At 55.5% G+C, this 24,222-nt stretch overlaps 4 protein-coding genes across 7 annotated transcripts; all 4 read right to left on the bottom strand.

Moving 5' to 3' along the window:
- Window positions 1-23: 23 nt before the first annotated feature.
- On the bottom strand, window positions 24-8,223 carry CHRNB1 (cholinergic receptor nicotinic beta 1 subunit). Of its 3 annotated transcripts, none has more exons than XM_061176568.1 (11): window positions 8,123-8,223; window positions 7,901-8,037; window positions 7,265-7,309; window positions 6,601-6,710; window positions 6,388-6,496; window positions 5,876-6,023; window positions 5,199-5,408; window positions 2,077-2,300; window positions 1,331-1,401; window positions 900-1,047; window positions 24-595 (listed from the first exon to the last, which is right to left on the bottom strand). In XM_061176568.1, exons 1-11 carry the CDS (start codon window positions 8,181-8,183, stop codon window positions 455-457), a joined length of 1,404 nt encoding a protein of 467 aa, XP_061032551.1. In that variant the 5' UTR covers window positions 8,184-8,223; the 3' UTR covers window positions 24-454. The 3 variants fall into 3 exon arrangements, with proteins under 3 accessions (XP_061032551.1, XP_061032550.1, XP_061032552.1); XM_061176567.1 differs by lacking the exon at window positions 1,331-1,401 and adding an exon at window positions 1,402-1,583; XM_061176569.1 differs by lacking the exons at window positions 1,331-1,401; window positions 7,901-8,037; window positions 8,123-8,223 and adding exons at window positions 1,402-1,583; window positions 7,436-7,544.
- A 1,254-nt stretch (window positions 8,224-9,477) lies between these two features.
- On the bottom strand, window positions 9,478-13,545 carry FGF11 (fibroblast growth factor 11). The gene is made up of 5 exons (XM_061175929.1): window positions 13,155-13,545; window positions 11,389-11,499; window positions 11,081-11,184; window positions 10,261-10,459; window positions 9,478-9,993 (listed from the first exon to the last, which is right to left on the bottom strand). The coding sequence occupies exons 1-5, from the start codon at window positions 13,345-13,347 to the stop codon at window positions 9,815-9,817; spliced, it is 786 nt and encodes a 261-aa protein (XP_061031912.1). The 5' UTR covers window positions 13,348-13,545; the 3' UTR covers window positions 9,478-9,814.
- A 1,900-nt stretch (window positions 13,546-15,445) lies between these two features.
- TMEM102 (transmembrane protein 102) lies at window positions 15,446-17,541 on the bottom strand. Of its 2 annotated transcripts, XM_061175928.1 has the most exons (3): window positions 17,439-17,541; window positions 16,887-17,243; window positions 15,446-16,785 (listed from the first exon to the last, which is right to left on the bottom strand). In XM_061175928.1, the coding sequence occupies exons 2-3, from the start codon at window positions 17,098-17,100 to the stop codon at window positions 15,464-15,466; spliced, it is 1,536 nt and encodes a 511-aa protein (XP_061031911.1). In that variant the 5' UTR covers window positions 17,101-17,243; window positions 17,439-17,541; the 3' UTR covers window positions 15,446-15,463. The 2 variants fall into 2 exon arrangements, with proteins under 2 accessions (XP_061031911.1, XP_061031910.1); XM_061175927.1 differs by having other exon boundaries at window positions 16,887-17,541.
- A 2,007-nt stretch (window positions 17,542-19,548) lies between these two features.
- On the bottom strand, window positions 19,549-23,457 carry SPEM3 (SPEM family member 3). The gene is given in 5 exon segments (XM_061176860.1): window positions 19,549-19,584; window positions 19,586-20,958; window positions 21,031-22,995; window positions 23,114-23,171; window positions 23,320-23,457. Coding segments are annotated over 5 exon segments (3,570 nt in total).
- Between the last annotated feature and the right edge of the window lie 765 nt (window positions 23,458-24,222).

Here is a 24,222-nt window from a genome sequence, read left to right on the forward strand (position 1 = left end):
GACCACTAGTCCCAACATGCAAATATAAGCAATATTAGTGTATTTCCTTACAGAAAAAAATTTCCCTATTCATTCAACCAGAGGTAGCGGCTATATAGGTTAGGATCTGTGCTAGGTGCTGGGGATATTACAGTGAACAGACATAGTTCCTGCCCTCAGAAGGCTTACAAGCTAGTTCTTGTTCTTTGTTCCATTCATTGCCAACCTAGGTGTGGATATCCAATGGAGCTTCTTCAAGAAGCCAAAGAGTAAATAAGCGGATAGTGCATTTCAGGTGGGCCCAAGGCCCCCATCTGCCCAGTCCCACTTGGGCTTCCTCCCTAGAAACGAAATGATGAGAGGATTGGACTCCTAGTGAAGGAGTTAAGATGCAGAAAGGGATAGGGCTTGAGAGTACTATCAAACTAACTCTCAATTCAACTGGCCGAGGACCTCGGTCTCGGCCCTCTCGTCCTCAAGGAAAGGGGTCGGGAGGGGGCAAGTGGTACGTGGCGTCCAGAAAGATGACGAGGGTCCCGACGCTCGTGAAGATGATGAAGGTCCACAGGAAGAGGCGGTCCACCACCATGGCCACAAACTGCCAGTCCTCCTTCAGCTGGGGGTAGGAAGAGGAAACTGTTCCTGAGCTCCAGACCCCCAGGGAAGGCGGCCCCAAGGCTCTGTACCGCACCCAGGTCCTCCTACCACGGCTTTGAGACAAGGGCGGGCCCGCAGAGTAGCAGAGAGCGAAACTGCGGGCGACGGATGTGAGTAAAGAACAAGTCGGAAATCAGGGGGCGGGACCAAGTGAGGCAAACGTCCAATCAGAAATAAAATCGAGTGCTGGGGGCGGAGCCTAAGTTTGCGGGTGGAGCCAAGGCCACCCAGGCCTTGCCTTGGCCCACCCTCTTCGGACTCACCGCGTCGTGGTCCTCCTGTTCCTGCAGCTGTTGAGCGATGTAGCTGATTGAGGAAACGACCTCCCGTAGCTCGGGAGGCAGGCCCACAGCCCGGTTTGGACCATCGATAAATCGCCGCAGGTCCGGGGCAGACAGTTCAGGCTGGAACCTGGAAGAGGCGAGTCTGTTTGGCCACGACCCGGGCGCAAAGACGGCCTGCGCTGGTGCTCTAGGCCCCGCCCCAACTCCCTCCTCCAACGCCCGTCCAGGTTTCAAAACGTGAGAGAGCCCTTCAGGTTCTCTCTGACAGCGGCGACCTCTCTAGCCTTCCGCAATTCCTCCTATTCCCGTACGCTTTAGTCCCAACCTCCCCGCAAAGTGGGCAACAGAAGGGATACTACAACTCCCATGATGCTCAACCACGACATCCTCCGGGAGCTTAGGACGCCTGCCTGCGCACAGTCTTCTGGGAACTGTAGTTCTCCCTCTCCCTTCTACGTGGGCGATGGGGAGTAGATACTACCTGTTGGGTTTGGGGAAGAGAAAATCATTTGGTGGCTTGCGGATGAAATATTCATCTGTTCCCCGACCCCAGCCACTTCCTGGAGAATCCCTGAGAGGTATAGGAGGTAGCTCCGGTATCTGGTCTCTCTCAGGCTTGGGTCTCTTCAGACCCAGATACAGAGGGAGTTTGTGGATAAAGATCTGCAGAGTAGAAGAAGAGGCGTGTTGGAGGGGGCTCTTATGCTTTCAGACCAGAAGGGAAGCCGCCAAACACCCCCACGGCACGGGCCCATTCCTGCGCATGCGTGCATGCATCCCACGGATGAAATGCAACTACACAGCCCAAGAGTTCTTAAGTGGGTTAGGAGGCATCCTGACTGGAAAGAAAAGTTCTGAGGGCTTCCACCCTGATAGTACCTAACCCTGAGAATGCTTCCTTGGGACCCACGATGGGCAGTATAGATGAAGAGAGTCTGGGATCTACTCAATGTTAATGATGGGAGGATAAAATTAATTGGGCAACATTTCAACACCCAAAGACCTTGGCATTTTGACACTCTACCAGGAGTTGTAGTTCTCCCTCAGGTCTGTGAAAGGGAAGGTTGAAGTTGGTGGGAGGGAGGAGCGATACCTGGACAAAAAGCCAAATACTAGGATTGAGAGTTAACACAGGTTGGAGAGGAGATCTTCTTACCTGACGGACCCAAAGGGGCATTTGGTGGGTGTAGGGTGAGCGATGGTGCAGGTTGAGGACTACGACGCTAAGGATGACTGAGAAGGTGACGAGGACCATGGTAAACATGAGGTATTTGATAATGATGGGGACAGACAGGGAGGTCTCAGGCACTTTGTCTGCCAGCAGCAGCAGGAACACAGTAAGGGTCAGCAGAGCAAAGATCGAGAGCCCCATCTTCTCTCCTTGGGGGACAGAGGGGAAGGCAGAAGGATTAGGCTTTGCCAGAAAGCAATCTCCCTGGCATAATCAGTGACCGTGTTTCCAGCCCACTCAAGGACAGGCTTTTGGAAGGGCCAACTGCATGCAAATAACTCCTACATTTATACCTCCAACCTGGACTGATTCCCCTAAATTCCACACTTGTATCCACCTGCCTACTTAACCTCTCCATTTGGGTGTCCAATAGACATCTCGAACTTAACATGTCCAAAACTTAATTCCCTCACCACCGACTCCCCACATAGTCTTCCCCAGTTCATAAATGACAACTCGATCTTTCCTGTGGCTCAGGCCAAATCCCTTTGAGTCATTCTCAGCTCTCCTCTCTCTCATCCCATATCCAATCCATACCAAACCCTATTGGCTCTACCTTCAAAATATATCCTGAAACTGATGACTTATCACATCTACCACTACCATCCTGGTACAAGCCACCATTACCTCAGATCTGAGTTATTACAAAGGCCTCCTCTTTGCTTCATCCTTTGCCCCCCTGCTGACTGTTCTCAACAGAGCAGCCAGATTGATCCCGTTAAAATGTAAATCAGATCATATCACTCCAGTGGCTTCCCATCGCCTTTAGCATAAAAGTCCTTACTGAAGTCTACAAGGCCTTCCCATTAGCTCTCTGACTACATCTCCTACTGTTTTCTCTCTTGCTTACTTCATTCAGTTACATTGGCTATTTCTTGAATATGCAAGGCACACGCCACCTCAGAGCTTTTGCATTCACTGTTAACTCCTCCTGGTAATTTCTTCCCCCAGATATCTACCAGGGTCATTCTCTCACTTCCTTCAAGTCTTTGTTCAAATATTGATCAAACATTCCCTTTTTAGTGAGGCATTCACTGACCATCCTATTTTTAAATTGCAACCCCTGTGATAAATCATAGCGGAAAAGAATATGAAAAAGAATATATATATCTATAACTGAGTCACTTTGCCGTACAGCAGAAATGAAACACAACATTGTAAATCAACTATATTTCAATAAAATTGTTTAAATAAATAAATAAATTGCAACCCCTACCCCCATTCTCATCCTCCCCAAACCCTTTTCCTACTTCATCTTCCTTCTTAGGAATTGACCTCTCCTAATATACTATCTAGGACTTCCCTGGTGGCACAGTGGTTAGGAATCCGCCTGCCAATGCAGGGGACACGGGTTCGAGCCCTGGTCCGGGAAGATCCCACATACCGCGGAGCAACTAAGCCCGTGCGCCACAACTACTGAGCCTGCGCTCTAGAGCCCGCAAGCCACAACTACTGAGCCCATGTGCCACAACTACTGAAGCCCGCGCGCCTAGATCCCGTGTTCCACAACAAGAGGAGCCACCGCAGTGAGAAGCCTGTGCACTGCAACGAAGAGTAGCCCCTGTTCACCACAACTAGAGAAAGCCCCCGCGCAGCAACGAAGACCCAACGCAGCCTAAATAAATAAATTAATTAATTAATTTAAAAAATAATAATATACTATCCAATGGGTTTATTTATTATGTTTACTGTCTCCCCCACTAGAATATAAACTCCATGAGAGCAGGGATTTTTGTCTGTTTTATTCACTGATGTATTCCCAGTGCCTTGCACATTACAGATGTTCAACAAATATTGTTGCATGAATGAATGGACCAACCCCTGTAGCAGGAGCTATATAGCAAATCGAAGGATCTAAAAATGAAACCAAGTATATAAGAATATGCCAGGTGGCTGGTTATTACTGTGGCATACAACAGGCACTGCAAACTTCATGGAAAGTATTGAAATAAATAACTTTTATGGTCTGTTCTACTTTAGTCCTGTAATATTGGGTTCCAAGATTTGCCTTGCTCCAGGAAGAAGGAGAAGTTACATGTGGAAGTGTGTTCTAGAGCTGCATCACTCTCCTTCCCTAGACTGAGAGAGGGCTTGATTACAGAGAGAAGGAAAGCGTGTTTTTTGTTTGTTTTGTTTTGTTTTTCAGGCCACAGCAGTGAAAGCCCGGAATCCTAACCACTAGGCCACCAGGGAACTCCCAGGAAAGCATGTTTTGAATACGAGAGTTTAGGATATCAGTCTCTGAATCAGACTAGTACTAACCAGGGTTGGAATAGCAACACTGCCTCTCTCTGTGTAATGTCAGGTGAATGACTTAAACTCACTTACCCTCTGTGAAATGGGAAGACAATTCAGTACTTACCTCACAGAGTTGTAAAGATTAGAACTGAGTTAATATATGTAACACATTATTTGTATTATCTTATAGCAAGTGCTCAAAATTAGAAAAGCCTATACCTACACTTACACAAAGCTTACAGAGTACCAGGCATAGTTCTATTAACTCAGTTAATCCTCAAAATAGTCCTATGTGGGAGGGACAACGACTGTCCTATTTCCAGATTAGGACACTAAGAGATTAAGGAATTTGCCCAAGGTTACGCTGTTAGCATATTGTGCTGTCTCCCAGAGAAATGTTGGCTGTTATTTCCAAGGGAGATAGGAGGTTAAGGGACTAGTAGGCATTTGACAAGTGGGGGAGGGAGGATGCCAGGAATGGGGAAAGGGAAAGGAAGCGTTAGCTAAGCCTGGGAGTTTGTTGGTCAGAGGAGTGGCAGTTCCAAGGATGAGACCCTAGGATTCTGAAGGGAAGAATTCAGAAGTTACTGGGTGCGGAGAAGTGAGCAGCAGAAGGGAGGTAGAGCTTGAGGTTGGAGGGGAAATCTGGATGCAGAGGCAAAGGCTCTTCCTGAAAGGAAAACCTGGGTGAGATTGCTGAAGCACAGTTCATGAAGGCTTGAGTTGGCAGAACCTTCCCTGTATTATGGGTGAAGAGGAAGAAGCTGAGCTATTGGTAAGAAGGAGTGCCGGGCCCCTTCCCCCCTTACCTGCATCTGGTGGCAGGTAGAAGACGAAGATGGCCAGAAGAGTGATGAGGATGCATGGGGCAATGACGTTGACCAGGTAAAAGAGAGGCTTCCGGCGAATGATGAGGTAGAAGGTGACTTCCTCACGCCGTCTTTCCCCCCCTCCCCTAGGATCCACTGGAGGCTGGATTAGCCGAGAAGGCTTGTGAATAATCTCCCATTGACCATTCTCTTGGGGGGTGGGGGGGAGAAGAGAAGGTGACACAGATGTGGAACCTGTCTTTGTTGGTGCCAGATACGGCTTTCTTTTCTTTCTTTTCTTTTTTTTTTTTTTTTGCCTCACCACGCCACTGCGCTGCTTGTGGGATCTTAGTTCCCCAACGAGGGACTGAACCCGAGCCCTCAGCAGTGAAAGTGTGGAGTCCTAACCACTGGACTGCCAGGGAATTCCCAGATATGGCTTTCTCTGCCACATTCTAGAGCAGGGGGGACTGATGTAATAAGGGGCTAGCTATGGTCCCTGGGCTGGACAGCCCATCTCTAATAAATGAGCAAGTCTCAATTTCCATAACCACAAAATATAGACAGTTATACTTATCTCGCTGAACCCACAGGGACTCACTGATGGAGTATATTTATCAGCCTGTTAGAAACTGGAAATCATAAAGCCCATGGACATGGGAGCCATGCCCACTCACCAATGAAGGTGCCTTCATGAATGTGCACTTCCTGCCGCTCCTGCCCATCGGGACCCAAGCCAGTCTGCAGGCTGACTTCTGAGCTGTCATAGCTATAGGAACTGAACACCATGGTGCAGTTCTGCCAGTCAAAGGGGAAGTAGGTGACCTGGATGGAGTGGAGAGTCACTAGAGCTGCCAGAGAGCTGGTCAGGGCTGGGGGAGTTGGGGAGGTCACAGGGCAGACAGGGGTCAGAGGATATGGGGCACTAGGGAGATAGGGACCACCAGGGGAAGATCACAGAGAAGTGGAGTCACAGAGGAATAAGAAGGTTATGTGGGGAGGTCATGGACAATGGAGGGGGGGGTCACTGAGGAAGACTGGAAGTCAATGAAAGTGGACAGAGAAGATGAAACTCAACGGAAAATCAGAAGGGTAAGGGAGACGTGAGGGTCATGGGGATAATGAAGGAGGGATGTCTGAGTGAGGGTTTCTAGGAGCGCCTTGAGCTTCCCAGGTGGGGCCCGGACACCTGGATGCTGCAGCTGCTGCGATAGACGCCCGGGGGCTGCCAGCGCACGGAGCCGTCGGAGGACACCACGACGTTGATGTCCAGAGCAACATCAAAATTTCCGTCATTGCTGCAGGGAAAGAATCTTCTCATCTGGGATCAGGCCCCTCCCTCCGGAGGCCGCACCCCTCCAGAGGCCCTGCCCCACCTCCCAGACTTTGGGAACATCCTTACTTGTTTAGGAGCACCACGTCTGGTAGCCACACGGATTCGGCAGTGATGCGGAGTGAATCGATGCCCTCGTGCTCCTCAGGGTCCCAGCTCAGCCTGTAGTCAGTCCACTCCTAGGGAAGCAGAGGCTGAGGGGCCGTCTGGGGCTAGAGGCTGGAAGGAGTCTTGGGATGTGCGAAGGAAGCCCGGGCAGGGAGTGCAAGGGAGGAGAGCCGCGCAGGCATGGTCTGTGGTTCTGGAGGCCGGGGCTCTGTTTAAGACTCCACCTGCACTCTTTGGGACCCTATCAACTAATTTCCCCTTCCCTCTCATCGGGCCCCAATTTCTTCTTTCTGTAAAAACGAGGGGGTTGCACGCTAGCCTCTAAAACAGTGGTTTTCAAACTGCAGTTAACGACCCTTTTCATAGGTCCGGAATCAAATGAGTGGCCCCAAACCAGTGTTAAAAAAAAAAAAAAATTTAGAATGAAAAACGCATGGAATGCAGCTCCCATAGTAAAGATAGGTATTGTTTCCTGAAGCTTCTGTTTCAGTTATAAATGTGTTTTCTGAGGTCGTGATGCAAAAAAAAAAAAAAAAAAAATCTTACTGGGTGGGACGGGACATTCGAGAAAATTGTAAAGGCAGCGGGACGCCCGCCCTTTCCCACCCTGCGGGGGTGTCCGTACCAGGTCTAAGTAGACCTTTGTGCTCATCTCCTCATCCTTCTCGTTCTAGAAGGGAAAAGTTTAAAGGGTAGATATGATGTCAGTGTAGAGAAATGAGGGGCTCGGTGGGTAAACTCTCCCTGGAAACTTCCCTCTTTTTCTGAGTCGCACCCTCTTGGGTTCAAGCCCCACCTCCTATAAGCTGCGTTGGTTTAAGCCCCGCCTCTATCTCGTAAACTTCCTGCTGGCCGTACAGTCCGCCAGTTCATTTACCAGTCCCAGTCCCGGCCCCGGCCGGAGTGAATCTCTGCCCGCTGTTGTTTATTGACCCTGTCCGGCACCAAGGTCCGCCCCAGCCTGTGACCCCGCCTCAAGGTCCGCTCTCCGGCCTGTCCATCGGCCCCAGCTCCACTTTGAGATCCGCCCACAGGCCCGTTCATCATCCTGCCCGGCTCAATCCTGGCCCGTCCAGCAGCCACGCCCACAGCTTGTCCATTGGTCCGATTTCGACCCAATCTCTACTAACCGCCCGTCAGTCTCCCAGCCTGGCCTCGCCCCGGACCCCGCCCCCAGTGGTCCCTGGGTCCCGCCCTGCCTAAAGCCACGCCCCCCAGCCGGCTAGTGGGCCAGACCTTAACTCCCCGCGTGCGCCCTCACCAGGCTGATTAATTGCGCTAGGCTGAGACCAACGCTGACCGCGACGCGGTCTCCCACCTCCCGCGCCGGCCTCACCGAGCTATCATAGCCCGAGAAAAGTTTCTCGCGGAGTCGGCCCTCCGCTTCCGAGCCGCGGGCTGGAGGAGGAGAGAACTGAGTGAAGCCCTGGTGCCCGGCCACGACCTCTGGCCCTGTCACTGCCCCTTTGAGGCCCAGACTTACCCGGGGCGAACGGCGCCCCCAACGCCCCCAGCAGCAGCAGCAGCAGCGCCCCTGGTGTCATAGCCCGCCCGCGTCGCTCAGTGAGTCCGCTTGGGTGAGCCGCCAGGACAGCCAGCGCAGGGGAAGTGACGAGGCGCCCAGGAATGTGCACCTGTTATTGGGGGGCAGCCCAGCCCACCCGCCCCGCCCCTGGGACTTGATCCCTCCCCGAGCAACTGCCAAAGCCTGCTACCCACAGATGGCAGACAACACTTCAATTGTATAAATCGTCTTTAATTGAGAAAGCATGGAGTGGAGACCGGTCCCCTGGGAGCAGAGCCTTTTTGGGTACCTAACATCCAGCTGAGGTAAAGCAAGTTCTATTCAGTTAGAAGCTGGAGGGGTGTATGAGGTCTAGAGACCAAGAGGCCCTCACCCTCCTTGGCCTGACCTGTAGGGGAGAAGGGTGGGACTTATTGCTGAATTGGGGTCTCCTCATTTGGGGGTGTCAAAGCCATGTCCCATTTGTCTTTTTTATTCTAGACCCATTACCCTAAAGACCTCAGCTTTAAAGGGGACCTGGAAGGAATTCCTGCTGAGGTAGCTAAGTGTTCATGTCCCCCCAACCCAGGCACAGGTCCAGTCATGCCATAGTTCTGGCCCCTTCCCCATCCTAGCTGCCCTTCTATGAGCTAGGGATTCCTTCCAAAATTCCTCTGCCCTTCCTCAGCCTCTGTTCCCTGGCAGGACCCCAGCTGAGTTGCAGGAGCTAGAAACTGCATGTAAAAAATAAGGTTAGCACTCTACAGGAAGAATAAGATTTTTAGAAAATTGTCTAGGGAAAACAAGAAGTGGTTCTTGATCCATCCAGAACTTAGTTCTTTGTGAATCATAGCTGGGTCCTTTCCAGAGCTCCTGCTTAACAGGTATCACTAGAGAAGGTGGGAGCATGGGTCTAGAACTCGTACTCTAGGGCAATAACATGGCTGTATAGGCTTTAGTTCCATCTTAGAGGGAAGGGCTGAGAGTCGTGGTCTATGTCCTAGAGCTGAGATTCAGAAGGAAGTATGGCTCCGTACGTGTCTAGAACATCACGCTCTAGAATTGGGTGTCTCTGGGGTAAGAAAGTTAAACCTGTGGTGATCTGAGACTGGCTCAATTCAGGCCAAGACCAACAGCTGGACAGGGCCCAAATCCAGCCTCTCTCTACTTGGAAACCAGGGGTCCATCTGGGTGAAGGACAGAAGCCTGATGGATCCAGAACAGAGCCTGGCAGCATGCCTGTGTTCCAGCACAGACCCTGAGTGCAGAAATGGCCCTGGCTGGGGTGCCTGGTGTTCCAGAACCTGTCTGGAACAAGGCAAAAGGTGGAGTAGGGAAAGAAGGAAACTAATCCTGAGCTCCAGTGGACCTATAAATCTATGGCTTGGTGGCCATGAAAAGGGCAAAGGGCTCCAGGAACTGGCTGAGCCCGGGGTGCGGAAGATTTATGCCCTGGTTTTGTCAGTTTTGGAACCCCCCGCACCATCTCGGGGAAAGGCTTTGGAGGGTGTGAGTGTGGAAGGAAAGAAGTGATCAGCCAGGACCATTTTCAGACATCCCCCTCTCTGACCCCTTTCCCGGGCCCAAGGATCTAAGGGTCTCAGCAGCCCCGGAAGTCACGGCCGGCCCCTAGGCTCCCTCTGGGTAGAGCACCTGGTGGGACCTGGCTGCTCAGGGCATGAGCGTGGCAGCAGGGGTGAGAGCAGGGCCAGAAGCAGGGCTGGGAGACAGGCTGTGGTGGTGGCGAGGGCAGGGAGCCTCCAGTCTGGGGACTGCATGGCAGGGGGCAGGGGGCCTGGAAGGGGAGGTCTCAGGGACACTGTGGAGAGAAGGCTCCCGGTACACAGCCACTGTGAAGGGGAGAGAGAGGAGCAGGAAGGAGAGTTAGGCACCAAGAGAGCTCTGAAAGGGCTCCCTTCCCCTACAGTCCTCCTCTGGGAACCCACAGAAGGAGAGCTTCCCAAACCTCCAAAGGCCAGAGCCTTCCTGGCTTGACCTGTCATAGCATGTGTCCTCTTAAAACACTTATAGCCCCTTAACTGTGTGTCACTAAATGTCCATGTCAAGGTCAATACCGTCCCATGTGGTCCACCTCTTCCCTGGGGGTCCATACTCACCCTCCAGGAGCTTGGGCACAAAGTGGGCGGCTGCCTTGGTCTTCTTGACTCGATTTCCCTTCATGACTCGGCCCTCCTTGTCCAGGCCCAGGTACCAGGACCGGCCAGAACGATGCTGGCGATAGAGAGCAGAGGCGTACAGGACATAGTAATTCTCAAAGACGCACTCCTTAAAGCGACACTCAGCTGTGAAATGTGGCTGAGGAGACAAAGACCCAGAAAGGCACACACAGACAGAAAGACAAAAAGACACATCACTGAACAGAAGGGAGCCCTGGGAAGAACAAGGCAGGATATAATCCATACGTTTGAGACTGGGAGAGCCAACTTCTGAGCCCACACAGGAACTGGGAGAAAGGGAGGATGAGGAAGAGTCTGGTGGCCCCTGAGGGCCGGGAACTAGACTTCTGGGGGCCTGGAATAAGAAGATAACTTCTCTCTGCTCTACTCCCAACCTCTCACCATCCAGGGGACCTGGAGGGAATTTCTGCTTGGAGGAGTTCCTGAATCCTTCCCCAGTATCCTGAATGACTCTGGGGAAGTGAGTAATAATGAGGTCTAGAGGAGGTTGGAGAAGACACAGGGGTCCTAAAAGGTTGAAAGAGTTGGACATTCAAAGAGCCTGGGGGTGTTTAGGAGGCTATTGGAGGAGAAGGGATTGGAGGGACCCTAGAGGAGGTGCTTGGGAGCGGGCAGTGAGGACAGGGTGTCGGCAAGAGCTGGAGGGAGAGGAAGCCCTGAGCTGCAAAATATCTGTAGTTGGGAAGGCTGTAGCTAGGGGAGTCCCCTGACTCCAGGCCACTCTGCCCCCTTGTCTCACCGAGCTGTAGAGCAGCCCCTCAGCGTTCATGGCCATGTAGTGACCCAGCTTGGCACTCTGGATGGTGATTACACGGAGCCCCACAGGGATCAGGTTGAAGTGGGCTGGGGGTGGAGAGAAGGGGTATCAGTACCCCAAGCCTCCAATCCCCATCTGAGCCCCCCCTCAATTCTGGTCCCAGTTCTACTTCTTCCTTTGCGGAGTCAAAGAGCCAGACTGAAAACAACAGAACCTGAAGCCACAATAGGATTGTCATCTCCTATGCCTGCTCTCCCCCTTCCCACCCAGCAGCTGGCTTCCCCTCTCACTGAGAGAGCTGGTGTCCTCTGGGGTGCCCTGGATGCTCCCGTCGGGATTCGCCTGGAGGTAGAAACCCTGGCAGCAGAACAGTTTGGTGACGATGCCTTTGAGCTGAGGCTCTGGAGAAAGAGACATTCATCTTGGAACATGACATCTCTGTTCCCAGAAACATTGCTACACTTGGCGGGATCAGAGGAGAGAAAGAAAGGAGGATGGAGGGAAGGAAGAGGGTCCCAGGGCCCCAGCTCCCTGACCCTCTAAGCAAGCTCTCTCCCACCTCTCTTTGACTCCAGAAGAAGCTGGGGTGTGGGTCCCTTCTGCTTCCTCTAACCAGCTTTCACTTTAATTGATTGAAATTTATTTAAAGGCTTAATTCCTACTCTACAGCTCAACCAGAATGGGGGGAGGGGAGAAGAAGGAAGAGGAAGGGGAGAGATACATGGAAAGGCAGAGGACAAAGGGAGACAGGCAGAGCTGCTGAAGGGGCAGTGTGTTTGTGAATGTGGGGGGCAGTAAGGTGACCCCAGGGTAGGGGCGCCCCCTCAGGAGTGGGGGTGGGACTGGGCCTGACGCTGACTCAGCACCTGCTGCTGCGGCTGCCGCTCGCTTCTCGCGGGCCTTGCCTTGGCCCAGCGCCGGCCTGTCTGACACTGACCCATCTGTCTGTCTGTCTGTCTGTCTGTCAGTCTGCTGGCTCGCGGGGGCCCAGCCCTCCCTGAGGCTCAGCCTCTCCCCTTCAGCCAGGTAACCCGCCTGGGATGGGGGATATTCGGTACCAAACCAAGGAAATGGGGGAGGGGGCCAGGGAGCTGGTGAGGCAGGCTGACTCACGTGGGGGCTGGGTCCCACTCAGAGGGTGGGCTGCGGACCGTACCACTGCGGAGGGCCGGCGGCGGGGGGAGGAGGACGCCAGCGGGGGGCGGGGGTTCTCCCCCTAGGGGAGCTGGGAGCCAGGCCAGAGGGACTTCCCTCCTGTCGCACCTGGACGGGGACCACACGCTAACCCTCACAACTCTCCTCCCCCGGCGCTTGCGGCCGAGTTCCCGGTACCCCCTCGTAGATGGTACGACCCCCAGTCTCCGTGCGGGTATCCAACCGTGTAGTGTGTCTGAGTTCCTCGCGGCAGAGGGTCCCCTGAGCCCGTGGGACCCGATTTCGGAGTCGCGTAGGCGGTCATGGGGGAGCGCCCAGCTCCCTTCTTGAAGTGCAGGTTACGGGAGGAGGGCGCACAGAGGGGCGGACTGGCGAGGTAGCTGCAAGGACACCCGGGGGAGAGCTGGGGAGATTGGTACCGAGCCAGGCAAGCTCAGCGAGGAGGAACGGAGCCAAGACTCGGAGGAGCGGGAGAACCGGGGCGGGGGCGGGGACGGGGCTGCCGGAGCCGCAGAAACCCTCGGGGTGACCCAGGCGTCCGGAACCCCCAGGCCCCTCCGCTCGGCATTGAGAGAATCGCGAGAGACCGCACGTAGGCAGAGGACGGTGGGGGTGGGGACTCCTGTGTTGGGAGGGGGGGCGAGCGGGAGCTGCCAGGCTTCGGGGCACCAGGCTTAGCCCCTCAAGCCTTCCGCTTGCCCTCGAAAGCAAGGGGACTCGGGGTTATGGGCGAGAGAGAAGGGAAACTGAGGCATCGTCTGGCCGAGAGTTTGTGGTCCAGGCGCACCCCCTTTCACTTTCGGGGAGCCGCCGTCAGTCGGGCCCCGCTCTTCCGAGTCCCTGGCCTCAACCTCCCAGGCAGAGAGACCCCCGGCCCGGAGACCCCGCCCCAGCCACTCACCCGGGCAGCGGTCCGGCCCCGCGGGCCGCCCCCCGCACAGTCGCACCTTGGACAGCAGGATGAGGAGCTGCTTCTGGCAAAGGGACTTGGTGCCGCGGGGACACACGCGCCGCTGCGCTGACACGGGCCGGCTGCCCCCGGGCTCGCGGACCTCCCGCTTCTGCCGGATCAGGCTGCTGGCCAGTGCCGCCATGGCGCCCCGGGAGGAGACACCCCAAAACCGGCAGGCTCCCGGAGCGCGCTGGGCCCCCCCAGAGAAGCCCGCTAGCTCACCAGGACATGGTCTTGACTCTCCGGTCCGACTCGCCGCCTCACCCACGGGACCTGAGGATAAGCCCTAGACGACCCCCACCCCAGGCACCAGCTCCCACCCTTGGGCCTCGTGCTAGCTTCGCCAGACCCAGCAGCCTATGTACCTCTCAGTTGACCCCACCCTCGACCTTTGCCCCCCACAGAAAACTCCCCCTTCTCTGATCTCCAGTGTCCCTGTCCCCCACTAACACTATCCCAAAGCCAAGACCCTCAAATTTTCCAGGATGTGGTTCCAATATCCCCAGGCACCTTTCCACCCTATTTCCAGGCCCTGCACTCCTGCCAAAGCCACTCTTGTAATTTTAAGGGTGTGGGTCCTTAGCTTTGGGGATATTAGCTCACCCCACCCCTGCTGGGGTGCTGCCAGTGTCTAGGAAGAACCCAACCTTGGTGTCTTTTCCTTTGCCACCCTCTAAGTGAAGAATCCCCCACTTTTTTTCACTGAAATCCCCAAAAAACTATGCCTTGAAATATCCAGACTGTCGCCAATCAGCAAGAAGAGGTTCCCAGACCCTGTCTCTGGACGATACCGGTTTTTACCAAGTCACCCCCATTTCTAGTGGCACAGGGTTCCAGCTGCCGAGCCCCTTTCCTCACCTTGTTACCCTCCACTCCTTTTGAAGTCACCTCCAAATCCGCCCTTCCTAGTGGTTACACCAGGTGGTTGTCTGGAGGGCCCTCTGTCACCTCGGAATAAGGAGCATAGGTTTTTGGCTTTTTTGTTTTTTTCTGGCAGCCCCTAATTTCCTCGGGGACAGCTGGTGCTGTTTAGATCCCACGCCCTCCAATCCAACCAGCCCCCCGAGAGAGGAGTGCACCCACGTTGTCACGGGTCCCCAAATGTGAACAGACCCGCTATAAGTCAGAGCGCATCAGAGCTTTCTGCGACAGGGCTTCCTTGTCCTCCCCGGGACTGCCTATAGTACCCCCTCTTCCTTCCCCGACGCCCCTCAACCTGTCCTGTCTTGTCGATCCGGGGACGGCTGGCGCTGGCTCCGGTTCCAGGCTCCTCCCTCCCTGTACCCCGCAAACGGAGCTTCCCCCCACGCCCGGCTAGGCGTCCCGGACCCCAGGAAGGAGTGAGGGTGTCTCCGCAGAGCGCCCTGGTCTGGCGAAGTGAGCACTGGGCCTGGCGGCTGGACCAAGCGGAGCGGCGGCAGCGGCGGCAGCGGTAGCGGCTGTGGGAAGCTGAGGCGGCGGCGGCGACAGCAGCTCTCCCCTCCTCCGAGAGCCGGCCCGGGGGCGGGGCAGGGGGCGGAGACGCCGGGAAAGAGGGGGGGGGTGAAGCTGGGCGGGCGGAACCCCGGGGTTCCTTGGAGGCAGGGAGTGGGGACGGTCTTAGAGACAGGCGAAGCCGAGACAAGGCCGCATGTCTCGGGGTTCAGAGGAGGAGGGTCAAGGAGGCGACTCCACTGAATGGAACTCTGGATGGGGGGAGAGGTTGGGCTTAGATAGATGGAATGGCAGATGCCCCAGGAATGGAGAAAGGGACCCTACTGCCCGGGATGGAGGACAGAACTGGATGAGGAAGGTGGGGGGAATAACTGAAGAGATAGCGGTGGTGGTGAGGTATAGCCTGGGGTGAAATCCGGCCTCCTTAATATCTCTGCTTTTGTGTGAGACAAATTGGTCAGTCCCTGGTCTCCATACCTTTCTCCTTTACACGTTTTTTCAGCAAATATATTACCCCCATCCCTATTGACTCCTAAGAGAAAAGACCATAAGAACTGGCGGGAGATGGATGCCAGAGGCTGCACGGGAGCAGGAGGGGTGCTGGCCACAGATTTGGAAAGTGGAGAGGCCAGAATGGAACGACCTGTGCCAGGGATGCGGCGGGAGGAGGGTGGGAGGAAGCGGAGGAACCGGCGAGGAGGCCTTCTAGAACGGGTTCTTCAGGCCCTAGGCGCTCAGCCTGTCTCCCAGGTGAGGGGAGAGCAGTCCCCTCCACATCCCGCTGGCCAACAGAAGCACATTCCAGGTTAGTAGGAACAGCGTCTTTAATGGGCCCCGCCTCCCACGCCGGCTAAGCCGCCCCCCTTGCGTGCAGCCTTGGCCTCTTCCACAGCGGCGCGCAGGGCGCGGGCAGGGTCCCTGCGAAGCAGGGCCAACGCCCCGAGCAGCGAAGCGGCGCCGTCCCCCGCACGGAGCTTTTGGCCACTCAGAAAATAGTGGGGCAGCGTCCCGGCCTCGAGCACCCGGCCCAGCTCATCCAGCAGCCCGAGGCAGCAGGCGCCCGCATTCTCGGGTCGCGCCAGATAGAGCGCGGGCAGCCGCTCGCACGCCCAGTAGAGCAACGTCCGCAGGAGATAAGGCGCCGCGACCCTAGTCCCAGCCACCAGCGGGCGCAGCAGCGCCTGGGCCGCCGCGTGCGCTTGCAGCAGGGGAACGGGTATGCGCGTCTTGAGCGCCAGCTCTTGGCGGGCGAAGCAGAGCTGCCATCCGGAGGCGCCCGGCCGCTCTGTGCCGCCGCCGCCGGGCACCAGGTAGAAGGAAGACGACTCCGAGGCCAGCGGGCCGGCCCACGAGTGGCTCCGAGCCTCCTGGGGCCAGCCGGCCACGGACACCACGGGGATCAAGTCGAAAAGCAGGAGGCGGCGCGGGGGCCCGGGCGTAGCCAGGAGGATGGTGGTGACCCCCGCGTGGCGGGCTGCGTGGACCAAGCGCGGGGCACCCGGGACCGGAAACAGGGACTCAGCGACCGCAGCCAGCGAAGCAAAGAACCAGGCAGCCACCTGGGCGGGGCACAATGTGGGCCATGCCTCCCGAGCCTCCGACGGCTGTGGCACTGGGCTAACGTCGGCTGCTTTGGTGACGTCACCATTCGTTTTTTTCAGTGGTGAGCGAAAGTCAACATCGGTTACGTCTTGTTGAGGCAATTCTGGCACTGAAACATTACTAGGTGATTTTTCCAAAGACTCGTGTGCCTCAGGCTCAGTGACGTCACCGTGCAGCTGGTCCACGGAGATTTGCGGATCCTTGGGAGTTTCTTTGCTTTGGGCTGGGTGGATCGAATCACGTCCTCCTGGGACTGGGGGTCCTAGGCAATCCTGCCATGCCTCCCGGACCGAGGTTCCGCGTACTTGCTCTGGGAGGAAGAGCCATGCGTAACAGGATCCCACGTCCAGTTGCAGCTCCTGCCCAGTGCCATCTAGCGAAAGCACGGGCACCACGAGGGTGAAGCTGGCGTCGTAGTGAGGTCCCCGAGCGTAGGGACCTAGAGGCGCAGGCCCCAGATCCAGGGAGCCCTCGCGAATCCCGCCACGAAGCAGCAAGAACTCTGCCTGAGGAGGAAAGCGAGGGTCCCGGCGGTGAACGAGACCTAAGGAAAGAGAAGGGATCGTAAAGGCGTGATCCAGAGCCGGGGCGGGGTGAGGCGGAGCTGAGAGCTGCAAGTTCCCGAAGGCTGGGAGGGTTACTTACCAAGCAAAGAGAAAACAAAGTCCTTGGCCTGGAGGAGGTCTGGTCCTGGCTTGGGACCTTCACTCCAGCTCTCCTGCACACCCAGCTCCTGGATCAGCTGGGTTAGTTCTTGCAGCTGCGCCCCAGAGCAGAAGTCGATGTCCGTGAGCGGCCGGGCTGGGGCTGGGGGCGGTGGGCCCCACCAGGGAGCACTCCCCCAGACCGCGGAAGCCATATGGCTCTGTCGTTTTGGGGCTAGAAAATACACAGACGGGAGGAAGCCCAGACGGGCCGTTCCTTTTGCTGCGGAAAACTGGCCCCCGTTCTTTTCTCTTCCAGAGGCCAAGAGGGTTCCCAAGGCACAGTCCGCCAATGGGTCTGCAGACGAAGGGCCCTAAATTTAGTCTTGAAAGGGAACAAATAAACACCTCCTCCGTCCTTGCCCTTTTCTCATATGCTGGTCCCCGCCCCCATGGAACGGTTCACCTGACTCAGCAGGTAGAAAGTAGCTGTTTGGCCCCTCCTAAGGAATGCAATAGCCTCCTTCGCTGCCCCTTGTCTACGTCCCCTTACCTCTTTTTCAGAAGAGGCTAGTGGTTTACGGCTTCCCTCTTAGGGGTAGCTACAAAGGCTGGGAAGAGAATGGATAGGAAGATTCGACAGGTAGCTTCTTCCTGCTGCCTGCAAGGCCACGCCCCTAAATTATAACCACGCCCCTTTCTGGAGGCTGTCAGGGTGGTTCCGGACCAGCCCGGCCTCCAGTCAGAGTTCAGTCCATCCTTTCGCTCTGCAGAGATCTCGCGACTATCCTGGGAGTTGTAGTTTGTCGTCAAAACTACCAGGGCGTTGGGGCCACGCCCCCACATCCTTTCCTGTTCCGTTGAAGTAGTGCCTGATGGAAGTTGTAGTTTCTATGGAGATAAACTATTCTGTGCCTTTACAAGGCCAGGTCAACTGCACAAACACTCCTTGGGGTTAGAACAGAGGCCTAATAGGATGGATCTGAATAGCAAACAATAATGAGGGACGTACACCAGGGCATGCGGAGAAATAGGGGACTCTACATCTCACTTGGGAGTAGAGGAGCCCTGGTCATTTAAATCTAGAAGGGTTCTTGCATGCAATTATAACTTCATTTTAGAGATGAGACTGCAAGCCTAGAAAGGTTGCACATGACTTGTCCAAGGTCAGAGCTGAGCCAGAGAGGTGTTGGAAATGGGCTCTCCAGCTGGGACGTATCTCCTTGGAATCGGTGGTGGTAATGTTAGACAAGAACACATCGAGAGTGTGCATGTAGTGACCCAGGGATGGACATCTGACTCAGGGAAGGGACATATTAGTGTTGCCCACCTCAGACACACAAGTGGTGGCAGGGAAAACACTTTGGAATCTCGCAGCTTATGTGTGTATACAGAAGAGTTATCAGGACTGAAAATCAAGTCCAGAGGAAACTCCAGCTGGGCTAGGGCAGGGCAATGAAAAATTATGAGGGGAAGGAAATTGCTTTCAGCGACCAGTGCTATCATGGACACAGCTTAAGTCCAGGATGAAACTAGGAGCCAGAATAATAGGACAGAAAGATAGGACACCAGAGACACGCTCACAGATTAGACCAATGCATGCTGGACCAGGAATTCTTACATTCCTTTTTCCCAGGGGTCTGTCTCCACAGTGAACTAGGCCTAAGTCCATGGGCAAGAAAATTAAGTGGAGACACCTCGAAAAAATCAGAGGCCTATGAAGGAGGGGACCGTCAGAATCCAAGGCTCAATTTGGGGAGCCTAAAACACAAGGTTTCCTAGTCACTGACAAAGAGAGGTCTTCTCCCTCAGTAACCAAGAGCCCCAAACACAGCCCAGAACGGGGGAGGCAAGTTTCCATACATCTGGTCGTGACCCAAGAGACCATATCAGGAAAACTGAAGCCTGGGCTCTTTCTCACAGTCTGGGGAAATCAGGCGTTGGGTGTCCATCCCTACATCTTACCTCCTCCCCAGAGGGTGGCTTCTGAGCCACCCTAAAAAGAACTAAGTTCTCTGGGCTCTGGGGGAGCTTTAAGATGCTGGGGGTGGGTGACAGGGAAAGGAAAATTGCTCTAAACTCTAAAGCACTGCTCTCCAATAGCATTTTCCATGATGATGGAAACGTTCTAAATCTGTGCCGTCCAACACAGTATCCGCTAGCTCCATGTGACTACTGAGCACTTAGAAGATCATGACACTGAGGAACAGAATTTTTTTTTTTTTGGCCAAGCCATGAAGCTTGCAGGGTCTGAGTTCCCCGACCAGGGATTGAACCCCGGCCACAGCAGTGAAAGCGCCAAGTCCCAACAACTGGACCACCAGGGAACAGAATTGGACGCCAGGGAGATTCTGTTCCCTGAGGAAGAGAATTTTTAACTTTTTAACTTAATTTTTAACAGAATTAATTTTTCTTAATTTTAACTAATTTATATTCTAATAGGCATATTTGGCTAGTGGCTACTGTAATTGACAATGCAGCTCTAGGGCCTTGGGGATAACGGATTTAGCTAGACAGCGATGGAGGGAAAGCAGGGATAGTTTAGGTCCTCATCAGGCCCTGTGGGATGGGGCTGGGGTGGATGTCCTCAAATAACCACAGAACACTTCTCTTGTCTCTTTATTCCTCATGCATATCTGTCCCCTCTTTTTCTAAGTTTCTCATCACACACTGATATCCCCACTCCTTGATGGTCTCCGGTGAGTTGTTGGATGTCTCTCGGTGAAGGCGCCTGGGAGACAGAGCTTCGCACTTGTCCCTGCCCGCTCTGAACTGTCTCTGGCGGGCGTCAAAGACCACATGCCCTAGCCGAGTGCCTGACCCAGGACAGTAGGGCTTCCAGCTGGTTTTGGGAGGCGTAGACATCTGGAGATAGTTCTGGCAGGCTGGAGGAACTGTATCCATGGGGTGGTACACCCAGTCTTGGCTGCCTGCTCGCCGGGAGGATGATTGCAGCTCAATCAGTACAGGTACCTCTGAGAAGGTTTGCAGGTCATTGTAGGTCACCTGAGCCTTGGGAGAGCAGGAGTTCTGACTGGGTGGGACAGAAGTCCATGGTATGTGCTGCCCTGCATCCTCCTTTCGAGGAACTGCCTCAGATATAAATGACTTTCGGGTCTGATGTGGGCCCAAAACTTGGACAGAGTCAGTTCCTAGAGGGTTCTTGTGCAGGCCAGGATTTGGGATAAGGCATGAGTTGTTATGGAGGCCTGATCTCTTGGATGAGCCAGAGTCTTGAGTAAGGGCTGGACCCTTATGGGGGCCAGGATCTCGATTAATTCCTGAGTACTTGTGGAAGTTAGGGTCGTGGGTATGTTCTGAGCTCCAGTAAATTCCAGCACCTTGGGTAAGGCCACATCTCCTTTTGACTTCAGTGGCTTGGGTAAGGCCTGGATTCTTATGGAGGTCAGAATCTTGCGTAAGGCCTTGGCTCCTGCAGACTCCAGAACCTTGGGTAAGACCTGGGTTCTTGTAGTCTCCTGAGTCTCGGGTAAGGCTTGAGCCCTTATGGAGGCGAGGGGTTTGCACAAGGCCTGGGCTCTTATGGAGACCAGATTCCTGGCAAAGGCCTGAGCTCTTGTTGACTCCAGAGTCTTGGGCAAGGTATGGACTCTTCTGTGGCCCAGAATCTTGGGTAAAGTCTGGACTCCTAGAGACTCCTGGATCTTGGGCACTACCTGTACTCTTGTAACATCCAGAATCTTGAGAAGGGTGTGGGCTATTATGGAGGTCAGTTTTTTGGGAGAGCTCTTGACTTTTATAGAGTACAGTCTCTTGGTTTCGTTCTAGATTCCTATAGACTCCAGAATCATGCATAAAGCCTGAGCTCCTCTGAATGTCAGAAGTTTGGAGAAATGGTGTGTTCTTGTGGAGACCAGAGGGTTGGGTGAGATATGGGCTTTTAAAGAAACGTCCGTCTCGAGTAGAACCTAAGCTCTTCTGGGAGCCAGAACCTTGGGTAATGACTGGATTCTTCTGAAGGTCAGAGCCTTGGGAAAGGCTTGGATTCTTGCAGAGATAAGGGTCTTGGGTAAGGCCTGGAAGCTTGTGGAGGCCTGGATCTTGAGCAAGGCCTGGGTTCTTGGGGAGGCCTGGCTCTCGGGTAAGGCCTGGGTTCCTGTGGAGACCTGGGTCTCGGGTAAGGCCTGGGTTCTTGTGGAGGCCTGGGTCTTGGGTAAGGCCTGGGTTCTTGTGGAGGCCTGGATTTGGGGTAAGGCCTGGGTTTCTGGAAACTCTACAGTCTTTTGAAGGTCCTGGGGTCCTTTGGAGGACAGAGCCTTGGTTGAGGCCTAGACTCTCATGAAGTTCAGGGGGTTGGGGCTGGTTTGGGGTTTGGGAAGTAGTGGATAACTGCGGAGGGATGGGGCCCTGGGAAGAGAGGACAGACTGAGGAGACTTGGAGGTTGGGGGAAAGGTGGGGGGTTGTATTAAGGTGGAAGGCTTCTGGTGGTTGCTGTGTTGACGAAGGACAAAGGATCTGGGAGAAACAAGAGGCAGGGAAAGAGTGCATGGTGGAGGCATGGTGCATGGTGAGCTCTGGGCACTGGTTGGAGAATGGAAGCAAGGTTGAGAAGGTGCAGCATCCTTGGAGTACACCAGGAATTTGGGGTAGACTGGAGTCTGGGGGTCCGTGTTTCTCTTCTCAGAACTGCAAGGATGGAAGCTGCAGTAAGGGAAGGTCTTGGACTGCACAAATTTGTCTTTGGCATCATTTGAGCTCTTCCATTCCATATTCCCCAACTCCAGGTAACCCAGTATGGATCCTATGGAGGGCTTGGCACTGTCCCCACTACATTGCTTCAGTGTTTGCTCAGCTGTGCCAGAGCTCACCAGACCATGCCCCTCTTGGGGCCTGGAGACGGCACCCAAGTCCTTTCTGGAGTACCCAGAGTTCTGAGGGGGACACACATGGAATAAGTTCTGCTTTACCCTGCGGGCATCGTAGACCACCTGGCCGGAGGAGAGGCCTTGGCTGAAGGCAGACGAGGTAGAGGGAATAGAAGCTAGGATGGGGGTAGGGGTGGTGGAAGGGACTGGAGTGGTCGTCAGGGCCATGGCCAGCGCTGGGACAGAGGTTGTGGCAGAGATCGGGACAGGGGCTGGTGTAGGGGCTAGGGCAGGAGTAGTAGCAGGGGCAGAAGTTGGGGGAGGGACTGGGGCCGAAGTTGGGGGAGGGACAAGAGTGTTGGCATGGGTATAGGTCAGATCAGCATGGGTCAGGGTGCAGACAGAAGTGTGGCCCAGGGACTGGGCTGAGGCATTTGAGGGGGCCTGGGCTTGGGCCTGGGCTTGGGCCTGGGCTGGGGTATGGGCTGAGGTATGCTCAGGGCCATGGACCTGGGCAGGGCTGTGCTCAGGGGTGAGGGCTGGGGAGGGGGTCTGGGCCTGGGGGGTGGTGTGCTCAGGGGGGTGGAACGTGGAGCAAGTCTGGGCCTGAGGTGGGGCGTGCTCAGAGGGGTGGGTTGAGGAGAAGGTCTGGGCCTTGGCAGGAGTGTGCCCAGTGGGGTCCACTGGGGAGAAGGCCTGGGCCTGGGCGGAAGTGTGCTCATGGGCGTGGCCTCGGGAGCAGGTCTCGGCCTGGGGGGGGGGGTTGTGCTCAGGGGGGTGGAACGTGGAGCAAGTCTGGGCCTTGGCAGGAGCATGGGCAGGGGGCTGAACTGGGGGGTGGGTCTGGGCCCGGGCTGGGGCCTGGGCTGCGTCATAGTCTGGGGTCTTCGTCTTGCTCTCTTGGGGCAGGCGGAGTGGAAGCACGTCCACCTTGCTCATCCTGCGGAGCTTGGAAGATGTCTCTTGTCTGCAGTAAAAGGTGACTTTGGACGTTAAGGCTGTGACCGGAGGGGCCTCCCCAGCTCCCACTACCCCCTCCTTCCACAGTCCCCGTGGAGCCTCCATGGGAGCCCCAGCCTGTCCACACTGAGGCGGCATCCAGCAGCACTCAGAAGCCTTCTCATCATTTGTGTCTGGTATCCAGGAGTCAAGGTGGTTTGGGTGCCCGAGCAGGAAGCTTGGGCGATGGCGGAAGCGGGAAGAAACTCTTGAGCACAGGTTCTTGGGATCCACGGAGCAGCGCATGCACATGCGATGGCTGCCTACACAGCTGGCTTGCTTGTCTGCGGGGAAAGGCGAGATGGGACAGGGCCTGGGTTGCTGAGGGGCTGAGAATCGAGGCAGGGATAGAAGAAAGGGGACAGGCCCACATCCCCTGAGCCCACGCTGGCGCCCACTCACCTTTGGGGAAAATATGACGGAAAAGTGTCCGCAAGGAGCTCTTCAGATGCCTCCAGAGCTGAGGGAAGCAGGGGAGGGGGGAGGCCGGGAGCAGGGTGAGCCCTGAAATCCAACCCTTGTCCGGCCACACCCCAGCAGCCCTCCCACCTCAGCCCCTTCAAGACCCCAGGGCTCCCCCAACCCCGCTGCCCAGATCCTGCCCTGACCAGAGTCACCACGTTGATCCCCACGTTGAGCAAGATGAAGCTGCCCAGGATCAGAAGAATTGAGTCTCCTAGGTCCTGGCATTTCCTGGGGTTGGTGCCAGAGCACGGCTGGGCTCGGTAGTGGGTTCGCTCACCCATGGCTGGGGGTCCCAGGACTGCCTGGGCCCCCCGGCCTCCACATACTCACTGGGAGCCAGACTCCTCTGGTGGGGGAGGGGGAGAAGGACTGGGTCATAATGGGGCAGGTGGTGGGGTCACAGTGAGCGAGGGGGAGGAAAAGGAGGGCCCAGGGTGGCATTCCCTGGTAACCAGGGTCAGGTAAGCTGAGCCTGGACAGTCAAACAGGACCCGGAGGCCGGCACACCTCCCCTCGAGCGGTCAATCATTCGCTCACCGCCCGCTGACTCACTTGTTCAAATGACACATTCCATCTCTTGGCCCCTCCTGAGACTAGGAAGACCTTGGCCTCAGAGCCCTGGGGAAGGCCTGGCTGGAGTCCAGAGCCTCAGCCTTCTTCACGCCCTTCACTGGGCGTGGAGCTGGACCTGCCCAGATGTGGAACCTCCCAGTTTGGAAGCAGCTTCTTGTATGAGGCTCTTTGGGGACAGGGACAGCTGAGACATAGAGGAGGTGCCCAGAAACCAGTGGTTTGGAGTCTGCAGCTGCAGATCTACTTAGTGCATGGTATAGGACCAGGAGGGGCTTGCTGGCAGGACTGTGGCCACTAAACCAAGGGGACCCTCAGGCCAAGAAGAGGACACTGGCTTCTTATTGCAGGAAGCCAAGGGCAGGGACCCAGGCTGGCAGAAGGAGTGGCGCTTCCAAGCCACAGACCACCAATGTTTCCTGGACTCTTGCGCTCTTTATTCCTCTCTCCATGCCCTGCCGCCCCCCGCCCCCGCC

The sequence above is a fragment of the Eubalaena glacialis genome, chromosome 19 (genome assembly GCF_028564815.1).
Source record: "Eubalaena glacialis isolate mEubGla1 chromosome 19, mEubGla1.1.hap2.+ XY, whole genome shotgun sequence".
Classification (NCBI taxonomy): domain Eukaryota; kingdom Metazoa; phylum Chordata; class Mammalia; order Artiodactyla; family Balaenidae; genus Eubalaena; species Eubalaena glacialis.

Excerpts from the sequence above, each read along its gene's own strand:
- TMEM102 (XM_061175928.1), bottom strand. The coding sequence starts at position 17,100 with ATGGCTTCCGCGGTCTGGGGGAGTGCTCCCTGGTGGGGCCCACCGCCC. Across the intron at positions 16,786-16,886 it reads CTTTGTTTTCTCTTTGCTTG|GTCTCGTTCACCGCCGGGAC; the intron begins GTAAGTAACCCT and ends CTCTTTCCTTAG.
- FGF11 (XM_061175929.1), bottom strand. The coding sequence starts at position 13,347 with ATGGCGGCACTGGCCAGCAGCCTGATCCGGCAGAAGCGGGAGGTCCGC. Across the intron at positions 11,500-13,154 it reads GGGGCCGGACCGCTGCCCGG|AGCCTCAGCTCAAAGGCATC; the intron begins GTGAGTGGCTGG and ends CTCTTTCTCCAG. Across the intron at positions 11,185-11,388 it reads AGAGGACACCAGCTCTCTCA|CCCACTTCAACCTGATCCCT; the intron begins GTGAGAGGGGAA and ends CTCCACCCCCAG.
- CHRNB1 (XM_061176567.1), bottom strand. The coding sequence starts at position 8,183 with ATGACACCAGGGGCGCTGCTGCTGCTGCTGCTGGGGGCGTTGGGGGCG. Across the intron at positions 2,301-5,198 it reads CTACCTGCCACCAGATGCAG|GAGAGAAGATGGGGCTCTCG; the intron begins GTAAGGGGGGAA and ends CTGTCCCCCAAG. Across the intron at positions 1,584-2,076 it reads TGCCCCTTTGGGTCCGTCAG|ATCTTTATCCACAAACTCCC; the intron begins GTAAGAAGATCT and ends TCTACTCTGCAG.